The 27,685-nt window shown below is 36.9% G+C and overlaps 1 protein-coding gene across 1 annotated transcript in view; it reads left to right on the forward strand.

Annotated features, from left to right (window-relative positions):
* The window catches only part of MYO3B (myosin IIIB), a 700,839-nt gene that overhangs the window by 194,209 nt on the left and 478,945 nt on the right, over positions 1-27,685 (forward strand). Inside the window, exon 8 of the mRNA XM_056793985.1 lies at positions 13,654-13,719. Within this exon, the coding sequence (XP_056649963.1) occupies positions 13,654-13,719 (66 nt within the window). The remainder of the gene's footprint in view (positions 1-13,653; positions 13,720-27,685) is intronic.

The raw sequence follows: 27,685 nt of genomic DNA on the forward strand, positions 1-27,685 counted from the left end.
CTCCCTCCTGAGGAGAATTCCCCAGAAGGGCTTTTTCTGTTTCCAATTCTCATTCCTACTTTCCAATTTCCCCCAGTGTTTTTTTTGTCCTACTCCCCATTATTACACTGTTGTGAGTTTAATGAACAGAGTATATATTTGGAGCACTTTCCTAACAGAATATTTCACTGAAGAACCTCTTTGACTTTGAAGATGCTTTGAATGGACATCTGTGCCTTAATAACTTTTAGTTATACTGTTTCTCCAACTTGAGGAACACTCTCACCTCCTACAGTTCTCATATTCAGTCCCTCCTTCTGAGTTTTCTCTCAAAGGAAGCACTTCCTGATTGGCATCACTCCATTGTTATTAATCTATTAGCCTATACAGGGATGTACATGCCTCCATTTTTTAAAAAAAACATTTTAAACATTATTTTATTTGGTCATTTTCACACATTATTCATTGGAAACAAAGATAATTTTCTTTTCCTCCCCCACTCCCACTACCCCTCCCATAGCTGATGCACGATTCCATTGGGTATCACATGTCCTTGATTCGAACCCAGTTTCATGTTGTTGGTATTTGCCTTAGGGTGTTCATTTAGCGTCTTTCCTCAGTCATGTCCCCTCAACCCCTGTAGTCAAGCAGTTGCTTTTCCTTGGTGTTTTTACTCCCATAGTTTGTCCTATGCTTGTGGCTAGTGTTTTTTCTTCTAGATCCCTGCATAATGTTCAAGGACACTGTATTGACATTAATGGAGAAGTCCATTACGTTCGATTGTATCACAGTGTTTCAGTCTCTGTGTACAATGTTTTCCTGGTTCTGCTCCTTTCGCTCTGCATCACTTCCTAGAGGTTGTTCCAATCCCCATGGAATTCCTCCACTTTATTATTCCTTTGAGCACAATAGTATTCCATCACCAACATATACCACAATTTGTTCAGCCATTCCCCAATTGAATGGCATCCCCTCATTTTTCAATTTTTGGCCACCACAAAGAGCGCAGCTATGAATATTCTTGTGCAAGCCTTTTTCCTTATTATCTCTTTGGGGTACAAACCCAGCAGTGCTATGGCTAGATCAAAGGGCAGACAGTCTTTTATTGCCCTTTTGGCATAATTTCAAATTGCCCTCCAGAATTGTTGGATCAATTCACAACTCCACCAACAATGAATTAATGTCCCGACTTTGCCCCATCCCCTCCAGCATTCATTACTTTCCTTTGCTGTTATGTTAGCCAATCTGCTAGGTGTGAGGTGATACCTCAGAGTTGTTTTGATTTGCATCTCTCTGATTATAAGAGATTTAGAGCACTTTTTCATGTGTTCATTAATAGTTCTGATTTCTTTGGCTGAAAACTGCCTGTTCATGTTCCTTGCCCATTTATGAATTGGAAAATGGCTTGATTTTTTGTACAATTGATTTAGCTCTTTATAAATTTGAGTAATTAGACCTTTGTCTGAGGTTTTTGTTATGAAGATTGTTTCCCAATTTGTTGCTACCCTTCTCATTTTGATTACATTGGTTTTGTTTGTACAAAAACTTTTTAATTTGATGTAATCAAAATTGTTTATTTTACATTTTGTGACTCTTTCTATGTCTTGCTTGGTTTTAAAGTCTTTCCCCTCCCAAAGGTCTGACATGTATACTATTCTGTGTTCACCTAATTTACTTATAGTTTCCTTCTTTATGTTCAAGTCATTCACCCATTCTGAGTTTATCTTGGTGCAGGGTGTGAGGTGTTGATCCAAACCTAATCTTTCCCACATTGTCTTCCAGTTTTCCCAGCAGTTTTTGTCAAATAGTGGGTTTTTGTCCCAGAAGCTGGGGTCTTTGGGTTTGTCATAGACTATCTTGCTGAGGTCACTTACCCCAAGTCTATTCCACTGATCATCCTTTCTGTCTCTTAGCCAGTACCAAATTGTTTTGATGACCACTGCTTTATAATAGAGTTTGAGATCTGGGACTGCAAGGTCACCTTCCTTTGTATTTTTTTTTCATTATTTCCCTGGATATCCTTAATCCTTTATTCTTCCAAATGATCTTTGTTATGGTTTTTTCTAAATCAGTAAAAAAATTTTTTGGAAGTTCAATGCGTATAGCACTAAATAGATAAATAAGTTTGGATAGGATGGTCATTTTTATTATATTGGCTTGTCCTACCCATGAGCAGTTAATGTTTTTCCAATTGCTCAGGTCTAGTTTTAGTTGTGTGGAGAGTGTTTTGTAGTTGTGTTCATATAGTTCCTGTGTTTGTCTTGGGAGATAGATTCCTAAGTATTTTATTTTGTCTAAGGTGATTTTGAATGGTATTTCTCTTTCTAATTCTTGCTGCTGAAATGGGTTAGAGATATATAGAAATGCTGATGACTTATGAGGGTTTATTTTGTATCCTGCAACTTTGCTAAAGTTGTTGATTATTTTGACTAGCTTTTTGGTTGATTCTCTAGGATTCTTTAAGTAGACCATCATATCATCTGCAAAGAGTAATAACTTGGTCTCCTCCTTGCCTATTTTAATGCCTTTGATTTCTTTTTCTTCTCTAATTGCTACTGCTAGTGTTTCTAGTACAATGTTAAATAATAGAGGTGATAATGGGCATCCTTATTTCACTCCTGATCTTATTGGGAACGCATCTAGTTTATCCCCATTGCAAATGATGTTCATGCCTCCATTTTCATCAATTGTCAAGTATTCATTATTTGCTTACAGTGTGCCTGCCAGGCATTATGTTAAGCATTGAGGATCTAGGGGGAAAAAGAAAACAGCCTTTGCCTCCCCCCTCCTCCTCCAAAAGCTTACTTTCTACTCCAGGAGATAACATGTGCATACATGTGTATATAAAACATGTGTATATAAAAAATACTGAAGTCTATGGAGCTGGGAAGTGATCACTAGGTTGAGCTGTATGGAAGATGGACTACAAAAGGGACAGCCTTGAAGCAGGGAGGCCAGTTGGGAGTCTATTGCAATTGTTTTGGTGAGGGATGGTGAGCTTAAATAAGGGTGATGGCTGTGTGACTGGAGAAGAGGAATTAAATTTGAGAGATGGGGTGGGGGGTGGGTGGGTTTGAAAAAATGACAATATGTAGCAAATGTTAAGATGTGTGGAAGAAGCTTAAGAAGTCAGGGATGACTCCACGGTTGTGAAATTGGGTGACTGGAATGATGATAATAACTTACATAGAAATAGAGAAGTTCAGAAAGGAGGTAGACTTAAGGGGGGAAATAATGACTTCAGATTTAGACAGCGTTGAGTTTGTGGTATCTATGGAACATCTAGTTTGAAATGTTTAATAAAGTGTAGCAGAGTTGCTGTGAATCTCCCACAGTGATAAAATCCTAGGTCTGAGGAAAACCAAAAACCTGGTGTAGCTGTAAAGTACTATAAAAGGCTAATCCATATTTATAGAAAATAATGGAATCCATGTTGTCTGAGTCTATCCCAATTTTCCCATTCTTGCTATTTATCAAGTCATGTGCAGATCTTTATTTTTTCCCTTAGCTCATCCCTTAGCATCCTGCACATTTCCACTAGTGAAATCTTTTAGCACAGTGCTTGGCATATAGTAAATACTTAATAAATGTTCATTGATCAGTTCATTGATTGACCTGTAGAAGATTAGAATCTCTCTCTCTCTCTCTCTCTCTCTCTCTCTCTCTCTCTCTCTCTCTCTCTCTCTCTCATATGAGAGAGAGAGAGAGAGAGAGAGAGAGGACTTGTGGAAGATTAGAATCTTTATATATCGAAGACTTGAAAAGCAAGTGCAAATCTTTGCTCCTTTTCTTGATGCCATCCCACTTCAGTATTGGGGCAACTGTGGTCCAGTGGATAGTGTACCAGACCTGGAGTCAGGAAGATTCATCTTCCTAAGTTCAAATCTGGCTTCAGACACTTTCTAGCACTGTAACCCTGGATACGTTACTTAACTCTGGTTGCCTCAGTTTCCTCATATGTCAAGTGAGCTGGAGGAGGGAATGGCAAACTACTTTGGTATCTTTGCCAAGAAAACCCCAAATGAGGTCATGAAAAGTTGGACATAACTGAAAACAATTAAACAGTAACAACAACATTTCATTATCATTCTGTGAATCATAGAATCATAAGTTCAGAGCTGGAAGGAATTGTAAAACTCAGCAAGTCCGCCCTTCCATTTAATGGATGACTACAGCCCACAGAGGTGATATGACTTGTTTAGATTCATGTAGATAATGAGTGGCAGAGATGGGATTCAAACCCAGGTCCTCTCCACAACTGGTGTCCTTTCCATCATCCTTTGTTGCTTGGTGCTATTCCACTCCCCACATCTGTATAACTAGATAGATTAGTGGACTCAGTTTCAGTTTAATTTTTAAAAAATTATAGTGAGAGCCCCATTGTTTTGCTGAGTCTAAAATACAGTCCTATCTATAGAGAAGTTGGAAATGGGGAGGAAAGGGTTTTTCTCTGTCTCTAAATTCCCGCAGCATGTTGTCCTGTTCAGGGAAGGACACCTTTTATTATAGTATAGTAATAACCTAGCTATTGTGGCACATTTGGAAAGAGTATAGGGTTTGGAATAATTGGCCCTTAGGATTTGCCTTTTTAACCTGCCACTTAAACCACCTTTGGGACTGGACAAATGACTAATGTCTATGGGCTTGAATTTCCTTGTATTTAAAATGGACCATGACCTTATGGTTTCTTCCAGCTCTAAAAATCTATGCACTTCTAAGCCTTCAGGAGTTATTGAATTGTGTAAGGACAGGTATTTGCCCCTCCTACTGAACATAACCAATCCACTATTGTGTTCTATATGTTATTTCTTCTGGATCCTACCCACATGCCCTTTTATTTATTATCCGCTGTCTCAGCTCTCCGTTGTTTGTTGTAGCCCCTGTCACCATTTTTTCTCTTACTCTGGGCTACTGATCTCCTCTCCATCCTTGACTTGCTTCTTTTTTCGCTTGTGTTCTCTTGCCTCTTCTCCCAAAATTCTTGGCTTGTACACTGCTGGGATTTTGTTTTTATAGCCTTCACTTGCCAATGAGATCATACATTTTTCTAGTTTAATCTACCAATCATGTAGCATCTCCTTCAATCTTTGCATCTTCTGCTCTTTTGGTAGTTGCTCATGCTCACAGCTTTGGGGGATACTTTGGGATTTATGATTATCCAGATGGTTGATGATATTAGTTGTCTCTGCACCATGTAAATGGCATATCACTGAATAAAAGAATTTTGGATTATCTACTCATATCAGCATTCTGCCTTCTCCTCTAATTAGCAGATGTAACAAAGAATTGACATTTACAGACATACATACATATTTACAAATACATTTAACAAAAAACTGATACACATATATAAACATATGCAAACATTTAACAAAGAATTGACACATACATATATGCAAACATATTAAGAATGGAGGAGGGTTTTAGGAGAAAAAATCATTCTAGCTCTAAATTCCAGCAACCATACATATGATATGTATATATGTGTGTGTGTATAGTATTTATGCATATATGTCCATATATTACATTAAAATCTTTATAGTCATATGTAATCATATATTATTATGCAATATATGGTTTTATGCACATACTCTCTGTGGTTCTATATGTTATTTTGATATCTATAGAATACATCTATAGAATCATAGATTTAGAGTTTGAAAGGACATCTTTCTTTTAAAAGTTTACCTCTGTTCCAATTTATACATATATATTGATTCCTTATTATCTGTGCTAATAGAGAGGAACAGCAGAATATTGATCTGAATAGAAAAACTAAAATTCTTTTATTCAGTGCTTAAATAACTGTGTGTGTGTTTACAAAGAATAAAATGATCAAGAAATTTTATTTTATCTGCTCATGAAGAAATAACTGATATATAGAAATGTGGTCCCTAGACTTTATAGTAAATTTTCTTGACTTTGTTTCAGATTCTCAATCTGTAACCATAAAATCACTTTTTTTCCAATGCCTTTTCTGTCAAGGCTAAGGTTTGAAGTGTGCAAGTCATTACTTAAAGCATAGTTTGAGTATGCCAGAAGGCAACTTAGTCTAACATTCATTTTCCAGATAATGAAACAGGCCCAGGAAAGTTGAATGATTTGCCCAAAGTTTCACAGCTCATAATTAGAGAGAGCTAGCATTAAAATCCAGGTCTTTGGACCCCAGATTCATTGCTCTTTCCTCCTATACTGATGCATTTTATTTCAGAAGTTAGATTTGTCCTTTGGAAAGGCTCACTGTGACTGTATTTTTGTCATCAGCTAATCCTGACCTTCATGGTCCAGCATGAGGATGCTCTTACCAAGAAGAGCCTATATTCTTCCCTTGCAGTTTCTCAGGGCTCTGAACAAATGAGCTCATCTTTTAGGATACCTTCACTGGGGATCTTAATGTTCTCTGAGAAGAGAAAGTCGCATGTTTATGATTGGTCACAGATGTGCATGGAACTCTAGCTAGAATAAAAATGTTCCCTTTAGTCTGAATGTTCATTGAGTCATTTTAACTCTGAAGGGTATTTGGCAAGAGGTCATTGATTTTATGTGAGTATTTCTTGCAAGGTTCTGTATTATTTGATGGGTGTTTCTAATAAGCTCGTAATATAGATTCTTTGTTTATAAAACTCCATTATGGAACATTCCACAAGCATTTAAAAGCCTTTTCTGTTTAAAGCCCTGCCTTTGGGTAGGCAGGACAGAATTAAGTCAGAAGACATACTATTTCTTAAGGAGAAAATATTCTAATGAGGGGCATAAATTATATACAAGTAACCATAACATGCATTTTTGACATTCAGTTATGGCCTACTCATTTTGGAATTTTCTTGGCAAAGATACTGAAATAACTTGGCATTCCTTTCTCTGGCTCATTTTCCAGGTGAGGAAACTTAAGCAAACAGGATTAAGTGATTCTCCAAAGATCACACAGCTAGTAAGTATTTGAGGCTAGGTTTGAAGTCAGAAAGATGAATCTTCCTGACTCCAGGTCTGGCATGTAATAAATGGATTAGAGAAGGGTAGCATGCATGGTGTTGTGGAAAGAGAGCTGGACTCAGGGTCAGGAAGACCTGAGTCCAAATCCTCCTGCTTCTGCCACATACTGGCTATGTGACCCTGGTCAAGTTATATAATCTTTGGTGCCCTTACACATAATGCTCAAACTATATAGAAAAAGCATTTTTTGTGCCTAGCTGTATGACTCTGGGCAAGTCACTTAACCCTAATGCCTAGCTGTTGCTACTCTTTTGTCCTAGAAAGAATTTTAAAACAGAAGGTAAAGGCTTAAAAAAAGAAAAGAAGAAAAAGTGTCTTTATGCACTATTAACAAGTTTCCTCATTTATGAGTTTCCTATGCCAGTGAAACCACAGGCCAAGTATTATTGCTATAAGAGAAGCAATAATAATTTCACATTTATAGGGCTCTTTAAGTTTTACAAATACTTTCCTCACAATTACCCTACACAGCAGACAAAGCCATAACTAGGACAGGTCCATTGGGAGTTAGATTCATAGTATTGGCAGCTGGGTGGAAGGCTCTCTTCCTTTGTTTGATTATTCTTTTGGCTTGTCATGCCTACACTTTGGGTCCCTCACCAGTTTGTACCACATAGTATGATTGCTCTCTTTCCCTTTTCCAGCCTTGGACTGCCATTCCCTAAATCCTGTTGTTATAGCATCCTCTCTATAGATGCCCCTTCCCAATGCCCTCCTGTTAACCCACTACTTTCCTGGGTGTCTGACCTCACAGACCAGAGTTGAATTGAATGAGAGAAAGACTAGAAACTGAGGGAGAAGGAAAGAGTGTGTTTACTATATTCTTTGCAGCAGAAAACAAAATGCCCATGGATTTCTTCTTCAAAAGAAAAGGAGCTCCTTAGCTAACATTAAAAAAATTATTTTAAAAATATTTTCCATGTTTACATATTTCATTTTCTTTCCCTCCTCTACCCCTCCCAGATCCAATGAGCATTTCCACTGAGTTACACAAATGTTATCACTTATACCTATTTCCATATTATTCAGTAACTTTTTATTGTATCAATAATGGGGAAGAAAAAAAAGGAAAACACCATAGCTCAAGGAAAGGGGGTACAACAATAAATTCTTGGCATGGGTTTGATAATAAATCTTTGGAGCAACTTTGAGGTTCCAAGGAGATAGGCTGATGGCACTTATTTTATCTGGAAATCTCTAGAGCTTCTTCTGGTCAAGATAATGGTTATCAGGAAAGGTTCCTAAGATTCTTCTCAGTCCAGGCTCAGTTGGCACAGTCAGATCAGGGCAAAGTCGGTGAGTTTCTCAAACTTAGCTCATTCCAAAGGATCAGAAATCTCTGGAAAAAAAATAGAGACTTGAGCAAATCCAACCAATTATTATAATTAGTATTCCTTTCAACTTCTCATCTCTACCTGCGTATCTTCCCCCAACCTGTACCCTGAAGGGGGTTCGGAATAGAGACAATTAACTATGCTCTAGAATTACAAACCATACTCTATGGGATGGACCATTTATTCTCCTGGAAAGTCTATACCTGAGATGGTCTATCTTTTGTGCCAATTCCTAGATAAAGCTCTGGAATTGGTAGAACAAATGTTACTGTCCTCATTTTAAATATGAAATAAAACAAGACTAAGAAAAGCTAAATATTTTTCTCAGCAGTCAATTAATAAACATTTATTTAAGCATCTGCTTTATGGCAGGCACTCTGCTAAGTGCTGGGGATGCAAAAAGAGACAAAAGACAATCTATTCCCCTTATGGAACTTACTATTGAATGGGGGAGACAATTTACAAACAAATATATACAAAACAAGCTGTACATACAGGATAAATTGGTAATAATGAACAGAGGGAAGACACTGAAATTAAGAGGGAGTTAGAGAAGGCTTCCTGTAGAAGGTGGGATTTTAGTTGAAGCCATGGAGGTTAGGAGTCTGAGTGGAGGAGGAAAAACATTCCAGCAATGGGGGACACCAGAGAAAATGCTCATAGCCAAGAGATGAAGCATCTTTCTCTTGGAATAGTCTGCAGATCATTATCTGTAGAATGAAAAAGGATGTGTTAGGGAAGGTATAAGAAGACTGGAAAGGTAGGAAGGGGTTAGATTATGGGGAGTTTTGAATGCTGATCAGAGCATTTTGCATTTGACCTTGGATAGCACCACTGAGTTTCCTGAGTAGGAGGTAACATGATCAGACCTCACTTTAGGAAAATCACTTTAATAGCTGAATGGAAGATGGATTGGAGTGGGGAGAAACTTGAGGCAAGCTGACCCACTAGCAGGCTGTTGCAGTAATCCATGTGTGAGAGGATAAGGTCCTGTACTAGAATGGTGGCAGTTGCAAAGGGGAGAAAGAAACATATTTAAGAGATATTGAAAAGATGAAATCTAAAGACATTGTCAACAGCTTGGTTACAGGGGTTGGGAAATAATGAGAATTTTGATGATTCCTAGACTGTAAGCTTGGAAGTTGGCTTATACCCCTCCTCAATAGAAACAGGGAAGGTGAGTAGGGGATGGTTTGGGGGGAAAATAATGAGTTCTGTTTTGGAGAATTGAGTCTACTGGACATCCAGTTTGAGATGTCTGAAAGGCAATTGGAGATGTGAGATTGTAGACTGGTAGAGAGATTTGGGTAAAATGGGTAGATCTGAGAATCATTAGTATAAAGAAGATAACTAAATCCATGAGAGATGATGAGATCACTAAAAGAAATAGTATAGTTGTAGAGGAGATGATGGTCAAAGGACCCAGAGGGATACCACCTATGATGGGGTGTGATCTGGAAGAGGATCCAGCAAAGAAGACTGAGGAGCAGTCAGGTAGGAGAACCTGGAGAAAATGATGTTCCTCAAAGCTAAAAACAATATCAACAATAACAATAGTTAATATTTATATAAATTTATCTATTATGTGCTGTGAATTTTAGATTTTCTCCACCCTGATTAGTCTAGCAACCAGGAATGTATACACTCCTACTTAAGGACTAAGTATTGAGGAAGATGGCCTATGACAGATATGTGCTAGCAAGTGACATATAAGAAACAATTGACAGAACCCCTGGGCTGTCCTAAGTCAAGCTTAAGCTACCATTGGTACATTTGAGATGTAGGAAGTAATGTAAAGAATGGTCTATATATTTTGCTTCACTTCCTCTCTCAGGGCTCTCTCGTGGAGATGTTGGGCTCTTTCAACATTGGGAGCTTGTGACAGCATCCTTAGCATGCTTGGTGAGTGGTTTAGGCTGATTCCTTTTTTCCTTTACCTCCTAAAACACTATCCTCCTAGGAGGCCTTGTGGCTGGAAGTCAAGCTAGATTGAAAATGCCCCTTGGCCTAGGCCTCTGAACTCCTGTCTGGCTTGCCAGAGCAGTCTAAATTCTCTTTCCTCTTTCTTTTTCTTAATTTCTTCCCTCTATTGTAATTCAACTACCACAAAAATCCCAAACTGACTTGAGTATTTTACTGGAATTGAATTAATCACTGGTGACCACTAGTATAATATATTCAGTCAATAACCCCTAATTTTACCCCTTATAGTCCCAGGCAAGAGAGTATCAAGAAGACTAGAGTGAGGGGGAAGCTAAGTGGCTCAGTGGAGAGAGAGCCAGGCCTAAGGACAGGAGGGTTCAAATCTGACCTCAGACACTTCTTACATGTGTGACCCTGGACAAGTAACTTAACCCCCCTTTTCCTCATCCATATTGCTTTTCTGCCTTGGAACCAATATACATTGTTGAATCTAAGATGAAAGATAAGGGTTTAATAAAAAAAAAAAACCACATGTAATGCTATTAATTACACAGCTGGGCTTTATCATTCTGAATCATGTCACTCCTAGAGATGGTCTTCTTTGGGGAGAGTCATAGATTATTACCAAAGAAAAGAGAATGGGCAAAGATATGCTGCCACGATTGGTGCCTATCCACCGATTCAGAGAGACCTGCCATCTCCAGGGCAAGCCCAATCAAAGACCAAGCATTATACAATCCCTCTCAATTTGAAATGCTCCTTGTTTCCCCTCTGTTTGTGGTTTTTAAAAATTGCCTTTACAGAGACTCAGTTTACCAAGCCCAAGTATGGTACCTCAGTCTCTAGTGTACAAGATCAGGTGCAGTGAAGCTTCATTCAGGTACATTTTGAATATGCCCAGCTTTACAAATGGAGCTGTCTCAAGATGCAGAGTACAATATACATTTTAGGACACAGGCAATGTGGGAATTTGTTTATTTGTTTTTCTTTTTCTTTTTTTCCCCTATCAGAAGAGGTGGAAAGGCAAGGGCAAATAAGAATAGGGTTAAAAAAAAGATGGTCTTTGAGGCACTTTTTTTTTGATGGAGGAAAAAAGAACAGAAGGAAGGTGAGACAAGTGGGTTTGCTTTGAAAGCTATACTGTGCCTAAAAAGGAAAAAATAATCTTTATAGTATATAGAGATCTATAGTTCCATGTCCAATCCTCTTTTTCTTCTATGTGTATGAAAATGCCTATTCTATTTGATATTTAAATTCAACATGAAAATTAACTTAAAAACATAATTGCATGAACAGGGTTTAAATATATATGTTAGAATACTTGGCTTAGAGTCAGAAAGACCTGAGTTTGAATCCTGCCTCAGATATAATAATAATAATAATCAATAAGAATAGCTAACATTTATTTAGGGCAAGGGACATGAACAGGCAGTTCTCTGCCAAAGAAATCAAAACTATTAATAAGCACATGAAAAAGTGCTCTACATCTCTTATAATCAGAGAGATGCAAATCAAAACAACTCTGAGGTATCACCTCACACCTAGCAGATTGGCTAACATTACAGCAAAGGAAAGTAATGAATGCTGGAGGGGATGTGGCAAAGTAGGGACATTAATTCATTGCTGGTGGAGTTGTGAATTGATCCAACCATTCTGGAGGGCAATTTGGAATTATGACCAAAGGGCAATAAAAGACTGTCTGCCCTTTGATCCAGCCATAGCACTGCTGGGTTTGTACCCCAAAGAGATAATAAGGAAAAAGACTTGTACAAGAATATTCATAGCTGCTCTCTTTGTGGTGGCCAAAAATTGGAAAATGAGGGGATGCCCTTCAATTGGAGAATGGCTGAACAAATTGTGGTATATGTTGGTGATGGAATACTATTGTGCTCAAAGGAATAATAAAGTGGAGGAATTCCATGGAGACTGGAACAACCTCCAGGAAGTGATGCAGAGTGAGAGGAGCAGAACCAGGAGAACATTGTACACAGAGACTGATACATTGTGGTACAATCGAAGGTGATGGACTCCTCGACTAGGGACAATGCAATGTCCCTGAACAATCTGCAGGGATCTAAAAAACACTATCCACAAGCAGAGGATAAACTGTGGGAGTAAAAACACTGATGAAAAGGAACTGCTTGACTACAGGGTTGGAGGGGATATGACTGAGGAGAGACTCTAAATGAACACTCTAGAGCAAATACCAACAACATGGAAATGGGTTCGAACCAAGAACACATGTGAAACCCAGTGGAATCATGTGCCAGCTATGAGAGAGGTGGTGGTGGGGGTGGGGGGAGGAAAAGATAATGATCATTATTTCCAACGAATAATGTTTGTAAATAACCAAATAAAATAATGTTTAAAAAGTAAAAAAAAAAAGAATAGCTAACATTTATTTAAAGATTACTCTGTGACAGACACTGTGCTACTTTGCATATATTATATTAATTGATCCTCACAACAGTCCTGAGAGGTAGATACTATTATCCCATTTTACCAATGAGGAATCTGAGGGCAAACAGGTGTTTAATGTGACTTCTTACTCTGGATCACAAAGCTAATAAATATCTAAGGCTGGATTTGAACTCGGGTCTTCCTGAGTTTGACCCTCTACTACTGTGTCCTTCTGCCTTTTATTAAGTTTTTAGTGTGATTATTTGTAAAACATGAAGCACAGTGCTTTGCATAGAACAAGAACTTAAAAAAATACAATAGAGCCTCCTTTTATGCAAACTCAACAGGCGCATATTCAATTGACACTTGAAAAAATAAAGGCAGGAAAATATATAAAATAAAACATTTTTATTATGCATTCAATCCACATTTTCCCAAATGGCATAAAGTCTCACAGCAGTTCAAATCTTTCATTCCCTCTCTGAGAAGCATTAGTGTGAGTCTTTACATTATTTCATACCAAATATTAGCTCCCATATCAGCGTCTGTCCAGAGTTCTGGCTCGTACTAAGTCATGTCCACATTGGAACAATGCTTCTTTTTGTTTCATTCATGCTATTTAGTTATTAATAATGGCCCCTGTGTGCAAGAGCAGTGATGCTGGTTTCTCTGATAAAACTAAGAAAAGTTATAAAGTGCCCAGGCATGTTCATTTAAGAAATATTGATTAAATGATAACAGTTTGCTAGTAAGTGCAATTTTCAGCCTATACAAAGGGTCCTGGAATGTGTCACATAAAATGAGTTCCTACTATGATTTGTTGAATGAATAAGTAAATGAATGAATGAAAATATCATTGCATCTTGCAGAAACTTGCTAGGTTTTCTACCTAGGAAAAATGATGCTGATTGTGTTTAGTGATATTAACAAATATATTGATAAGGATATTTCCCTCCTTAAACAGAACTATTTTTTTTTATTTTTTAAAAGGAAAAATAACCCGATTCTCTTTTTTTATTTTTAGGAATCCTCCACCTACTTTACTTCATCCAGAAAAATGGTGCTGGGGTTTCAACCACTTCATTTCACAGTGAGTATTTCTTCCATTAAAAATTGCTTACCCAGCGAGGCCTTGAAGAATGATCGGTGAAATCTAAACTATGGAATTTACTCTGCACTCAGAGTTGTTGTACAGACTAGTAGATTACAGCACAAAATTTGTTCTGGAAAAAAGACAGAAGATTGAGCTTGACCTTGTCTTGCAATTTGTCCTGTTAAACGCAGTGAACCATATGTATCTGAGAAGCCACTTTGACCCAGAGTAAGGCTATTAACATTTTTTCTTTGCTTGGCACAAAACTCTGTGAAGATCAGATGGCTTAGATTTGTTATCCATATTGCAACTTTCTGTTGGGAGAAAGGAAAGAGTAGTAGCTGTTTAGATAATTGTTAAGTAATAGTTGTAGAGCCAGCAAAAAAGTTCCACAAGGTTTTACAGTATTGCACGGGGTCCGGGGCAGAGCTATATTTTCTTTAAAATTTTCATTTCATATATTTTATTTTTCAATAAAAGGTTGTACTGAGTCAAGAGATTCCAGGAAGACATGAATTTAAATGCTGCCTCTGATTCTTCTTAACTACATGAACCTGGGCAAAGCTAATTCATCCTTGTGAGATGGTTGAAACTAAATAATATTAATAACACATTTATATTGAGTTTTAAGGCCTACAATGTATCTTTTTCACAACGACACTATGAAGGAGGTATAAATCAAACTGGTTTTGGAGTCATAGGGTTAGGGTATAGTTTGAATCTCAGATTGGTCACTTAGTACCTATCTGATCTTGAGGCAAAACATTAAGGGATATAAAGTGCTTTTTAAAATGTGTACTATTAATTAGATAAACACATTCCATATTTAAATAAATGTATATAGTATAGTAAAAAAGGCTTAATGCTTGATAAATATAATTAATTTTTTATGATTAAAAACAGAAATAAATTATTAATTTCTGGTATAAAAACACTGACAGAATCTATTTAGTTTTAGCTCAACAACATTTTTTTGGTTTCTTTTTAATCAAACATTTTACTTGACTTTCCCCTCTGTAGGTAGTAAAGTCACACTAAGTGGTGGACATTGTCTTACCATTGTTAATTTTTTAAAAAATAATTGATATCTTTTGTTTTGCTTCACCCTCATTTCCTAATATAGTCTTCCCTGTCCTTCTCTGTCCAGAGAGTCATCAAATTAAAAAGAGAGAGAGGGAAAATGGTAGTTCATTGAAACTAATCAAAATATAAATAAAGTCTGATAATTATGCTTGTCACCCACCTCTGAAAAAAAGGGAGGGTGACTCATTGTCTTATTTCTTCTTTGGGGTATACTTAGTTATTATAATTATGTAGCTTTCATTTATATACTTGTTGTTATTGTTGTTTTTTCCATTTATATTGCTGTTCTCATGTGTATGTTATTTTCCTGATTCTGCTTTATTTACCTTTTATCAGTTAATATGTCTTCCCACACACCCCTCTCTTCCTTATATTCATCTTTTCTCATAGACAGTAATACACCATTGGGTTAGCTGCTAGACTGTAAACTGCTCAAAGGCAAAGTCCATTTTTAACTTGGTTTTGTTTTTTCACTCTATTCCCAGTGCTTAGCACAGCTGCAGGTACATAGCAACTACTTAATATAGAGTTGTCGATTGATCGATAGCTATGGACAACTATTTTATTTCGAATTCTTTGCTACCCCAAAAGGTAGTTGGTGCATATTATACTTTCCTTTCTAATTGACTTCTTTGAGATATTTGTCTGGAGTGAGATTCCTGGGTCAAAGGGAAAAGACAGTCACCTTTAATCTCATTCTTAGTATGATTCCAGAGTTGATTAATTAATATAATTCTAGAGTTGTACCAATGTATGTTCCTACCAACAGTATGCCAGTCTTCCCATAGCCCTTCTAAAACTAAGTATTTTCATCTTTTATTGTTTTGCCAATTTGCTATATGCAATTTGCAACCTCAGAATTGTTTGATTTGCATTTCTCTTATTTATTGGTACGTTTCTTTGCTGATTTTCATATTTAAGTCTTGATATTGTGAGGAAGCAAGGATTGTTTTGTCTTCTCTCTGTATATGTTAATGCTTTCAGTGTCTTTCTTTTGCCTTATTGCTATTGCTAGCATTTCTAAAACCATGTCAAGTATTATCCAAGAAAGGAGACTTCCTTAATTTATACTTGAAACTACTGAAATAGTTTCTACTGTTTCCCAACTACATATAGATTGCTCAGTTGTAAATGAGTGTTATAAACTCTGTCAAAGACTTTTCCTGCATCTATAGGTACAATCATGTGCTTGTGGATTTTTTTCCTGATGTTAATTTTTGTTGTCCTAATATTGAACCATCCTTACATTCCTCAGACAAATCCAACTATGATCAGAGTGAATATTTTTTCATTATGTTGCTATATTTTTAGCTAAGATTATATAAATTATATTCAATATCCAGCAACAATATCAACTTAGTATTACTTTTCTTTTGTTCTTCTATGTTTTAGGTATTAGAAACAAAATTGTTTCATAAAAGCAGTTTAGATAAAGTGCTTTCTCAATCTTTTAAATGAATATACGTAGCATTGGTGTGAATTTCTTATTAACATTTTTGATATAATTTATTTGTAAATCCATATGGACCAGTGGTACAATGCCTGGTACAGATAGCTACTTAGTAAATGCTTATTGACTGAGTGATTGGTAGTAGCAATTTTAAATACTCCACGGTGTACTTAGAACTAAGCATTTAGCATAAGAGGATCACAGGAGACAGAGCTGGGTTGCTGTTGGGTGCCCTGGGGAAGAGGAAGAAAACAATCTCAAAAGGAGGAAAAGTATAATTGTTGAGGAGAAGAACAAGACCTGTTTCATCTGCTTTACAATTTTGCCCAAATCTACCCATACAGCCCACATGTCCATGCACAAAGAAACAGAATGGTTAACTATCTCGTGGTCTTTATTTTCCAACTTGTTTAAAGTCTCTTTTCTTTACATCTATAGCATTTAGATGCAGTGTGCTCCATGATTGACAGCAAAAGGCTAGATCTACCAAAACCTGCACCTGGGGTGACTAATAATACCTAGCTCTGCTGAACACTGTGGTTGAAGTTCACTACTTTTTACCTAAGTAAATTTGTTTTCAAAATCATAGTCTTTCATTTCAATTAGGAAGGGACAGAGTTTTTTAGACATCTTAAGCACAGATCCCTTAATGGTCAGCACTAGGTCTAGCCCAACTCATCTTTAAAGATTTTCACCATATATGAAAATCCAAAATTGCCAAAAATATAAAAAAAGTCATTAATTACTGAAAGGATAATTTTCTGGATAAAATGTGTTACCAATAGGATTCTATTAGGATTATTGATCATAGAATTATATATTTTAAATTGAAAGGGATCTTGGCAACACTTGATGCAATTCATTAATTTTTTTTTAAATTGACTTCTACATAGCTTTTCAAGAACATAAAATTAAAAGTCTCAGATATAGATTTAGAAGAGACCTTGAAGATCTCTACTCCCATTCCTTTCATCTCACAGAAAAAACTAAGACCCAGAGAAATAAAATGTGTTTCCAAGGTCATAGAAATAGTAAATAATAGAAGAGAGACCTGAACTCATCCACTAACTCCACATTGATGACTGAAAATGAGATGCCTATAAACTGAAATGGTGTTGGATATTGTAAAAATGGAAATTAATATGTAATAATTCCAAATACTATATTTCATAATATCTGTTAATCACTAGAAGTAACAAAATAAAAAGGTAACAAAATTAAGCCATGTGCCCATGGCTAATCTACCTGTTCAAACAGCCCACTCCACCAGTGTCCCAACCCAGGAAGGAAAGAGAGCTAGCCATGGAAGACCACCCTATTTATCTCTTGTCTATGTCAGCACATAATGACAGGAAGTCAGTGGGCTCCTGGGAAATGTAGTTCAAAGGCACAAGATTTCCAATTACACAGTATGGGGGCATAAGTATCAATGAGGAAAATCAGGGCATTGTTTGTAGGGCCAGGACTATGAGGCCACAGCTGACATTAGCACAGCCTGTAGTAATCCTCATCTTGAAACCCTGACATTTTCCCACTCTTTTTAAATCTTGTGTTCACAGGTTGACCTTTATAGCCTGAACATCATTCAGCCTAATAAAAGCAATTCAACTTTATCACTCCTGAATACCTATTTATCCCTAACTAATAGTAAACTCTAGCCTACCCTAAGAGAATGTTATGATTGGTTGTTATCCTTAACTCTTTACAGTTGCTGACAATTTACCTCTCTTTGAGACTTCCTCTATCGATGCTACTTCTTCTGCAGTTTATGCTACAAATTCAAGAAATACCATAGATGATGTCCTAGACTTTCTCTATTGAAGAGTAACTCCCTTACCTTGCATGAAGTTGCACTAGAAAGTTTCCATGAAAAACACACTCCATGTTTATAGTTTTGTCTAAACAGATTTTTCCCCCTTTAAAAACAATTTTATTTGGTCAGCTAGATGGCGGAGTGCATAGAAATCCAGGCATGGAGTTGGGAGGTTCTGCATTTAAATCTGACCTTGGACCAATCCTGGCTCTATGACCCTGGGCAAGTCACTTATACTCAATTGTCAAGCTCTTTATTGTTCTTCTGCCTCAATATTATTTCTGAGACAGAATTTAAGGGCATAAAAGACCCAATTTTATCAATCCTTTTTTTTTTTTAATATAATCTACATTTCCAAATATATCTCTCTCCCCTATCTGGATAGTCATCCCTTATAACAAAGAATAGAGATGAAAGAGAGGGGGAAAATGAAATTCAACAAAATTAACCAACATATTATACTATTAAATACATATTAAATGCAACATCTTATACTTCTATGGAGGAAGAAAGGAAGTGCATTTTCTTATTTATTCATCAAGGAAAGACTAGTCATCGTAATAATAAATATTCCCATTCATTTTTTTTTGTTCTTTCTGTTTACATTGTTGTAATTACTGTGGATATGGTTTTTATCAACTCATAAAGTCTCCACATGCTTCTAACATAGGTATTAGAAGAGGTTAGACTTATGGTCTGATGGGGCAAATTGAAAAGGCCCAGGTTCATAGTAATTCTGCTCTTTGGAGTATAATTGTGAAATATATGAAAGGCTTATAATTATGCCCCTTAGAGAAATTAACTGTGGACTGGAGGATTAGATCCAGTACTGTCCTAGGAATGATTGTTCTCACCTTTGGAGTTCCCAGAGCTGTCCATCATTTTCATACTTGTAACAAAGGATTACAAAGAAATGAAAAGGACAGGGGCAACCAGAGATGTGTATGTGAAATAAGATTAAATCAATCAGGTAAGTAGCAGAAAGTGAAGTCAAGCAGCCCCTGATACTCCTCCAAATAGATCTAGAAAGTATTCCAGCCCAAGTCCAGATCAGAAAATTCAAGAAAAAAATATCATAGTAAGTCAAATGACCTAATCAGCATAGGAAGGTATGGCCACTCTTTACAGCACATCAGCTGCTTGTATATTAAGATGACCATTTAAATAGGTTTGTCTGACCCTTGTGTATTCCTACCTCCCAAGCTGAGATAAAAGCTAAGTATCATTAGGAAAGGTTTACCCTGGGATGAACCCCAGAATCTTGCAGGTTAGTAGTTAGTAGCCCATTGAATTTGGTGAAAATGTACTTTTAAAAGCAGGTCTAGAATCCCATTAGTAAACCAGGTTGCTGGATTTAAAATAAAATAATGAAAACATCAGACTCCCAGTTGCAACCCTTAGTCATTAGTGATAATTGACTCATTTATATGTGTTAGTTATGCATTTGTCAATGCATGACTCTTGACAGCTTAGTTACATAAATTTAAAGCAAAACTCCTATAATTCCATACTGCCTTTTATCCTGGCTAGGAGCCTGCCTGAGGTTTTTTGTCACTTCTATGACAAGTGGTTGGCTTTAGAGCAATTTCTTTATCTGCTGTTTTCCTGTTGGCTAATACCATTTGCATAACAAGTTTATCTGGTGCAAGTACCAGTCCAGACCTCTGTAGTGACAGCCCTGCTCCATTCAGCTGCCCTTTTTCATTTTGATCCTATCCTAGCAGCAATTGCCTTCTTTCTCTGGATTGCCACACCCTGGTCCAGAGCAGATTTTGACATTTTCTTTGTAATTTCAGCTCATTGTGCATCTTTCAATTCAAAAACAAAATGGCTACTTTTGTTTTGTTCCTGGGTTTCTTCCTATTGTGTTGCTAAAATATTGCTTATCAGAAAGCAGATTTTAACCTTATTTTGTCCAAGGGTTTTGTACTCATTAGATAATAAAACAATTTTTTTTAGTTTTACTGATACCATTTATTTTTTATACAATATAAACATGTCCTCCTTCCAAGTCTCTCCTTCCTCTATAACCTTTCTTTGTCAAAAAGAAAAATACAATAAATATGACATATAAATGTAAAAAATATGACATTTAACATAATCTCCCACCTTTCTACTGGGAAGAGGGAGATTTGTATTACTATCCGTCCCTTGCGCCCAGTTACCTGGTCATTAGCTTTAAACTGAACTTAACTGGCTTCTAGTATCATTATTTTGTTAATTTAAATTACATTATTATAGTTGTTATGTATGTTGCTCTCTGCGTTCTGTTTTTTTTTTTTCATTCTTAATAACTTCTTAAGAGTCTTCCCATGTTTCTGGGAGTTCTTTATATCTGTAATTTCTTATGGCACAATAATAGTCCATTAAATTCATATGCCATAGTTTGTTCAGCCTTTACCTCAATTAATCAGTGCCTAGTTTCTTTCTAGTTTTTTTCCTACTAGAAGAAGTGCTATTATGAATACTTTACTATTTATGGGAATTTTCTTTCTGTCTTTGACATCCTTGAGGTACATGTCCAATGGTCCATTTGGTACAGCAAAGGGAGCATGATTGCCTTTTGTCAGGGGTGCTATATGATTTGGTACTTTAAGCAGAATTATCCCTAGGGTGGAGTGAATGGAACGTTGTGCCAGAGAGCTGAAATTTAGATGGACATGATTCCTCTCTTGGCATGCCTACACATTGTCCAGACTCAGGGCCACCTCAATCAATGGTTCTATCACTGTCATGTCTTTCTTCTAGGGTACATGACCCACTTCTTCTGCATCATGTTCTCTCTACATCCCAGGACTGAGGATGATGATAATTACCACACTTGCTCTTAGTGTCCTCCCTCTTCCATATTCCATGAAAGATACCTAGAAGGACAAAGTCATTGAGTGCTAGAACTGGGACCCAGAGTCTTTCCTGAACCCCATTTGAAATCCTCCATTGTCCAGTCCTGGCCTGTTGCCTCTCTCAGCAATATCCTCCTTGTCCTTGACATCAAGGTCTCTGCTTGAGATCTGTTCCTGGAGCCTACTGTCACCTCAGGTTCCCGATATCCTGTTTTTAGCTCTCTATTTTGATCTTCATTGTGTCTCCCAGTCACTAACTGCACAGATCACAGCTTCCTGGGACAAGATGTCTTGTTGACATGTTTGATTTCCAGAGTCAAAAATTGATGTAAAAAATTAGCCATGGAATTATAAGGCATAGTTTGTAATGGTAGAAACCCTATGCTCCTGAGCTTTTTAAAAAACTGGATTATTTTTCATTCTAAAGCTACTGAAAAGGATGAGCCTTTACTTTGTTCTTCTGGTTAACAGTGAAATTCTGCTTTAGAACCTTCCTGCTTTCCCACCCAGTCTGAATGTTTATGAAGCCAAGCATCATTTTGTTTGTTTTCTATATATTGATCATATCTCCCTTCAAGTCAACAATTCAGGTCTGGTATTCTATCCTTGTTTTGTGTTTCAAGGATGCTTAATTCCTCCCTGACCTCAGCAATGTCAGTAAATAACAAACTTTGCAAAGATAAATACTGTAGCTGGATGATTGATAAAGCTCCCAGAAATATTCTTCTTGGTCTCTTAAATCTTTTAGTATTTTTTCTCAGGAGGTGTTTGAGCAGAGCTAACACTTCCTGGAGCAGAAGGATACAATAACCTTTATTTACATTACTTCAGAAATTAGCAATTTTAATTAAAATGAGCAGCGGGTATCTCCAGTGACAGCTTTTCTCTCTCCTTTTAAAATTTATTTGACCAATGATTAGCTATTATGGCTCTTTGAATTAATTAGTATCTCTTGAGCTACAGGGAATTAGTAAATTAATAGAAACATAGGAGGAATCCACAATTAAAAAAATAGAATTTAAGACTTAAAATATTCTTTCCCTTAACATGTATTTTTACAACTATATAAATAGAACTCAAGAATGCTAATTGTGAAAATTTGGAATTCTGTGTTTTATGAGAAGCTCAGCTATAGCTACATATTTCAAGGTTGAATTTCCCTGATGAGATTCTAATTTAGATCACCTAATTGATCATCTAATGACTCCAAGGGCCCTACTCTGATTTCACTTATGGCCCATTTATAATCTCTCTTATCCCACTGGAAATCGGTTTTTCTTGTAATTTGAGCCAACAGATAGCTCAGCAGGATTTAGGGCTTGCTTCTACAAAACAAATACCTCACCAGAGCCTTAGGATGAAGTACCTTCCCAGAGAATGTCAGGGCTTTTGGGAGTGGGAGGGAGTCAGGTTTTTCCTGGGTTTCAAAGAAGAATAGAAGCTAGGAAAAAAGAATGACAAACAGGGTGATATTAGTTCTAGCGGGAAAAGCATCAAGCAGATCTGTATATATAATAATCTTTATTTATTTTTAACCCTTACCTTCTGTCTTAGAATTGATACAAATATTGGTACCAAAGCAGAAGAGCAGCATGGGCTAGGCAGTGGCAGTTAACTTGCTCAATCACACAGCTATGAAGTATTTGAGGCTAGATTTGAACTCAGTTAAGGTCTGAGGTTCTATCCATTGAGCCACCTAACTGCCTCTTTATATAATAATCTAGGAAATGTTATAGATTTTACATTGACAGTAAGGGGGAAAAAAAGTTAAACAGCCCAAATGGATGTGACTGTTGAAGATTGGAATAAATTCTAATTCTAGTTATATTTTATTATTTTCAATTCATTTTTATGCTACTAGATTTTCAACAACATCAACAACAATAATATCTAACATTTATAATAATGCCCTAAGGTTTGCAGAGTGTTCTTTTTATCTTATCTCATTTGATCCTTATTTATTTTAAAGATTAGGAAACTAAAGCTGAAAAAGGTTAAGTGACTTGCTCGAGGTCATACAGCTAGTAAATTTCTGAGGCAGGATCCAAAATTTTTTCCCTTTGTATCACCAAACTTAACTGTAATCACAACCAATGAGAAGTTCAGTTGACTATTTACTGGTCCTCTACTGTGTACTAGGAGCAGGGAATACAAGACTGAAGGGAAAAAATTGTCCTTGTTCAAAGGTGTTACAGTCTAATAAGGAAAATCATCGGATCGTAGAATGAGAGCTTCTGAGATGGAAAGCCCCATAGAGGTCATCCAGTCCATCTCATTGTAGTGATGAGAAGGCTAATGGTCTAATTTAAGACAAAGGTGTTGTTATATCATTCACAAGCCTAATTAATGGCAGAGCCAAGACTAGATCTTCTGTCTGCCTCCTTAGTGTCCTTTCCATTACATGGCTTCTCAGGAGTTAAGGGCTCGTCTGGCAACCAAGAAGGGTCCTAATTATGCATCACATAAATACTTTGCAAAAATTAATTTCTTAACAATGAACAAAATTCCCACAAATATCCTTCTTGGTCCTTTAAATCTTCCTGTATTTATTCTCAGGAGGTGGTAAGCAGAGCTAGTACTTCCTGGAGGGAAAGGGCTACAAGACTAGGGAAGTAATAGTCCCACTTCATTTTACCCATTTCAGATCAAATACTGTCTGTTGTTTTCAGTTCTAGACACTATACTGTAGGAAGAACATGGACTTATTAGAGTGAATCCAGAAGTATGAGACCAGAACTGAAGACGATGTTTAGCTTAGAGAGAAGACTTAGAAGAAGACATGGTAATTGTCTTGAGATATTTGAATGGTTGTCAAGTGGAAAAGAAATTAGCTTTGTTCTGCTTCATCTCAAAGAAGATAACTAAGAACACTGGGTTAAAAACTGCAGAGAGATGAACTTGGGCTTGTCAGGAAAACCTTCCAATATTAGATCTATTCAGAAGTGGGCTGCATTGTCTCAGGAGGTAATGATTTTCCTCTCACCATAGCCTGGCTGACAACTTGTTGGGTATGTTGTAGGAAGATTCTTGGTCTAATTCGACTTGAACTATGTGGCCTTCAGTGTCTCTTGTAATGCTTGTGTTCTATTGTTCTCTGATTCTGTGACAAATATAGGCTTCTCAGCAAATAACCAGAGTCTGTCCTATCTCAGAAGTAAAGAAACTTTAATTTTTCTTTCCATGTGGACTTTCTGAAGTTGTGTCAATCACACCAGTAGCCAGCAACCTACTTTGCCTTCATTTGAAAACCCTTTATAAACTCATTTTCTAAGTTGAGGGAAGTGGTCAGCATTAAGAACTATGGTGGGGGAAACTGTGACTGCCCCCTCCTCCAGTCTTGAAACTGTGACCACCATTTTGGTACCATCTTGACTGGATCTCAGTCCTTTTGACTCCTAATTTAGGCTCTTGGCCACTATTCAAAAGCCTGGAATAGCAGAAAGATCACTAGACTGAGAGTTAGTGGAGCTGAATTTTAATTTGGACCCTACCACAAACTCCCTGTATATTATTGGGCAAGTCATTTAACCTCTCTAGACCTCAGTTTCCTGATCTGTAAAATGAGGGAAGTGGGATTAGATAATCTCCTTCCAAGCTAGCTCCCCAACAGCACTATGCTATATCTCTTATAATAGATCTATGGCGGGAAAGGGAAGTGAACAAGTATTTATTAGGCATCTACTATGTGTCAGGTACTCTGCTAAATACTTTATAAATATCCTTCAATTCTCCCAACAATCCCCCAAACCCTCATTTTATATATGAGAAAATTGAGATAGGTAGAAGTTAAATGACTTGCCTAAGGACACACTGCTAGTAAATGTCTAAAGTCACATTTGAGTTTCAGGCTTCTTGATTCCAGGTCCAGCATTTTATTCACTTCATCACTTAGCCTCTTTGGGTCTTTGTGCCTCCTGAGGAGCCCACATTGTATAAACTGAGCACTCTACAATAGATTTATTTGGTCATTACAGGAATATATTTCTTGGACTTATTATCTTCATATCTGTTATTTGCTGCTTCCTCTTGCCAGGAGTATCAAAAGCTAGAATCAAAAGCTTGATGATTTTGGAGACTTTAATTTTATGGGTTTCTACTTCTCTTTAGAATTATCTAGCCTAGCTCACATTAGAATGCATTCAAAGAAATGAAGTTCCAGCTAAAGGAAGTCAGATCATGAGTCTGAGAAATCAGACTCAGAGAGTCAAGGAAATATTATCTCATCTTTCTGGTGATCTGGGAAATTTGTATTATGAGAGGATTCTTAGAGGACCTCGTATAGTCACACATCATATGCTCCCTAGTGATTTGGAAAAGATGGAAGACTGGCTTCTCAGACTACACAAGACTGCTCCAAACCCTCTTGGTGGAATGGGGATTGTCTACCAAGGGTCACCTTCGCTAAAGCTTCCACCTGCAGTCAAGCACTCACTCAACAGTGTATCTCACTGGAAAGATTTGTATGAATTGAAACAGAGTGAAGTGAGCAGAACCAAAAGAATAGTTTCTATAGCATTGTGAATGACTTTGAAAGAGGTTAACAATTCTGATCAACATAATGACCAGCCATGATCTAGAGAGCCAAAGATGAAGTAGACTACCCACATCCTGAAAGAAATTCAGGAATTAGAATGAGACAAATATTTTTTGGACATGACTCATGGGAGATTTTTGTTTTGCTTGACAATATGTATTTGTTATAAGCTTTCCCCCTCTCTCATTACAAGCCCTTGAAGGGCAGGGAGTATCTTTTGTCTCTCTTTGTATCCCCAGCTCTTAGTACAGTTCCTGGTACCTAAGAAGCTCTCCATAAATGTTTATTGGTTAATTGATTTCCTCTCCAATGAAGGGAAGAGAGATAAGAAGAAGTGGGAGAGAAGAAACTAGATTTTTCAAAAATCAAAAAAATAAAAATAATATATAATACCAAAAATAGCAGCCACCTATCTTGAGGGATTTTTTATTTGTTTATTCTTGAGGGGATTTGTTCTAGTTAGAAGCACTATGTTACTTTGACCACTATAGTTTGTTAGACCTTTCTATGGGTTTTAAGAGATCAGTGAAAGTGTTCTCAGTTTACCAAGTGAAGAACCAAGAAGCTTAGATGTTGGATGACAACTTCAAAGTTTTATATGCAGCCTGCTATAGATAAGTAGAGAGGTTCCTGTAAGGGTCCAGACCTCTGGTCTGCCTACCCTCTCTCACTGTAAAGCTGACTTGCCCTCAATAGAAGTGTGGGAGGGGCTTCAGCTTTATACTATAATTTATTTTTAATTTATAGTGCTGCCATTTTGAGACTGGCTCTTGGCCCCATGGTGAGGGGAGGGAATTTGAGGAGCCCAGAAACATTTAGCCTATATATTTGCTGTCCCTTGATATAAAATTGAAGTGGTCCCACATCTCATAGAGGGGAAGACCAAGCAGGCTAATATTTTTCACAGAATTTGTTCAAGGTAGAAAGATTTGAGGTCTGGAATCAGAGGCCCTGAATTTACGAATAGCTCACATTTACATGGCCCTTAAGAGCTGGCAAAGCACTTTACATGAATAATTTCTTTTGCTCTCCATGATAGTTTTGTAAGCTGGGTGTTATTAGTATCTCCTTTTATTCTGGAGAAACTTGGGGATGAGAGTAGTGACTAATTCAAGTTTAAACAGTTAATAAATATCTCAAATGCAATTTGAACCCACATCTTTTTTTAAACCCTTATCTTCTGTCTTAAAATATATACTAAGAATCAGTTCTAAGACAGAATAGGGGTAAGGACTGGCTAATTGAGATTAAGTGGCTTGCTCAGGATCACACAACTAGGAAGTATCTGAAAACAGATTTGAACCCAGGACTTTCTGTCTCCAGGCCTGGATCCCTCACTGACCCTCATCTAGCTGACTCCCTTTGCCCAATTCATATATTCTTAATTATAAAGTCCATCTCTCTCTTCATTACAACATGCTGCCAATTTTAGCCCTCCATGTTACTTTCTATGGAAGAGCCATTCTCCTTTTTTTTATGGCCACATTCTCCAACTGTAGAGCAGGAAGTGTGAACCAGATTGACTGTTGGGGTCACTTATAGCTCTAAATCTTATGGCTGAGAAATATAATTCAAAAATAGGCACAAACAAGTAATCGTTAGCTTTTTTAAAATAGAGTTATTGTGTTTGGAGATTTTTAGTCAAATAAAAGCATTTTTCAAAGGTCAGTCAGTGAATATCCCTGGCATATTCCCAAGATCTCCCAAGGTGTAGGTCCTTGATGTGTATAATATTTGGCAGGTTTCCCCCATGTTCTTCATCCTTTTCATTCTTCATCCTTTTCAGTCAAAAATAAAATAAAATAAAATAAAATAAAATAAAATAAAATAAAATAAAACCCTTAGTCTCACACTCCTTTACTCTTCGAGCTGTAAGTTGCAAGGGGATTTATTGAGAAAACAGGAGTTGGTGGCATTCTGTTATTAGAGTATTTATCATATGGTTATGGGAGGCTAGTAATTTATGAGCCTTGCTAGCAAAGCCAGATCAATACAGAGATAAATGTGCTCAGTGCAATAGAATTTATATCATCCACATGATAATTGACCACTGTGTCATACATTCAATCATTCATCTCATTATCTGATATTACTAGCAGGAAGGCTAAAATATATGTGATTTATTAAGGCCCACAAGTTTGAAACCTATGACCCATTTAACCTGTTACATGTCCTTGGCTTCACAGAAGGCAGTTACTGAGCCACAGTAATGGGATCCCACCTAGAGAGCTAAATAGGTC

The sequence above is a fragment of the Monodelphis domestica genome, chromosome 4 (genome assembly GCF_027887165.1).
Source record: "Monodelphis domestica isolate mMonDom1 chromosome 4, mMonDom1.pri, whole genome shotgun sequence".
Lineage (NCBI taxonomy): Eukaryota > Metazoa > Chordata > Mammalia > Didelphimorphia > Didelphidae > Monodelphis > Monodelphis domestica.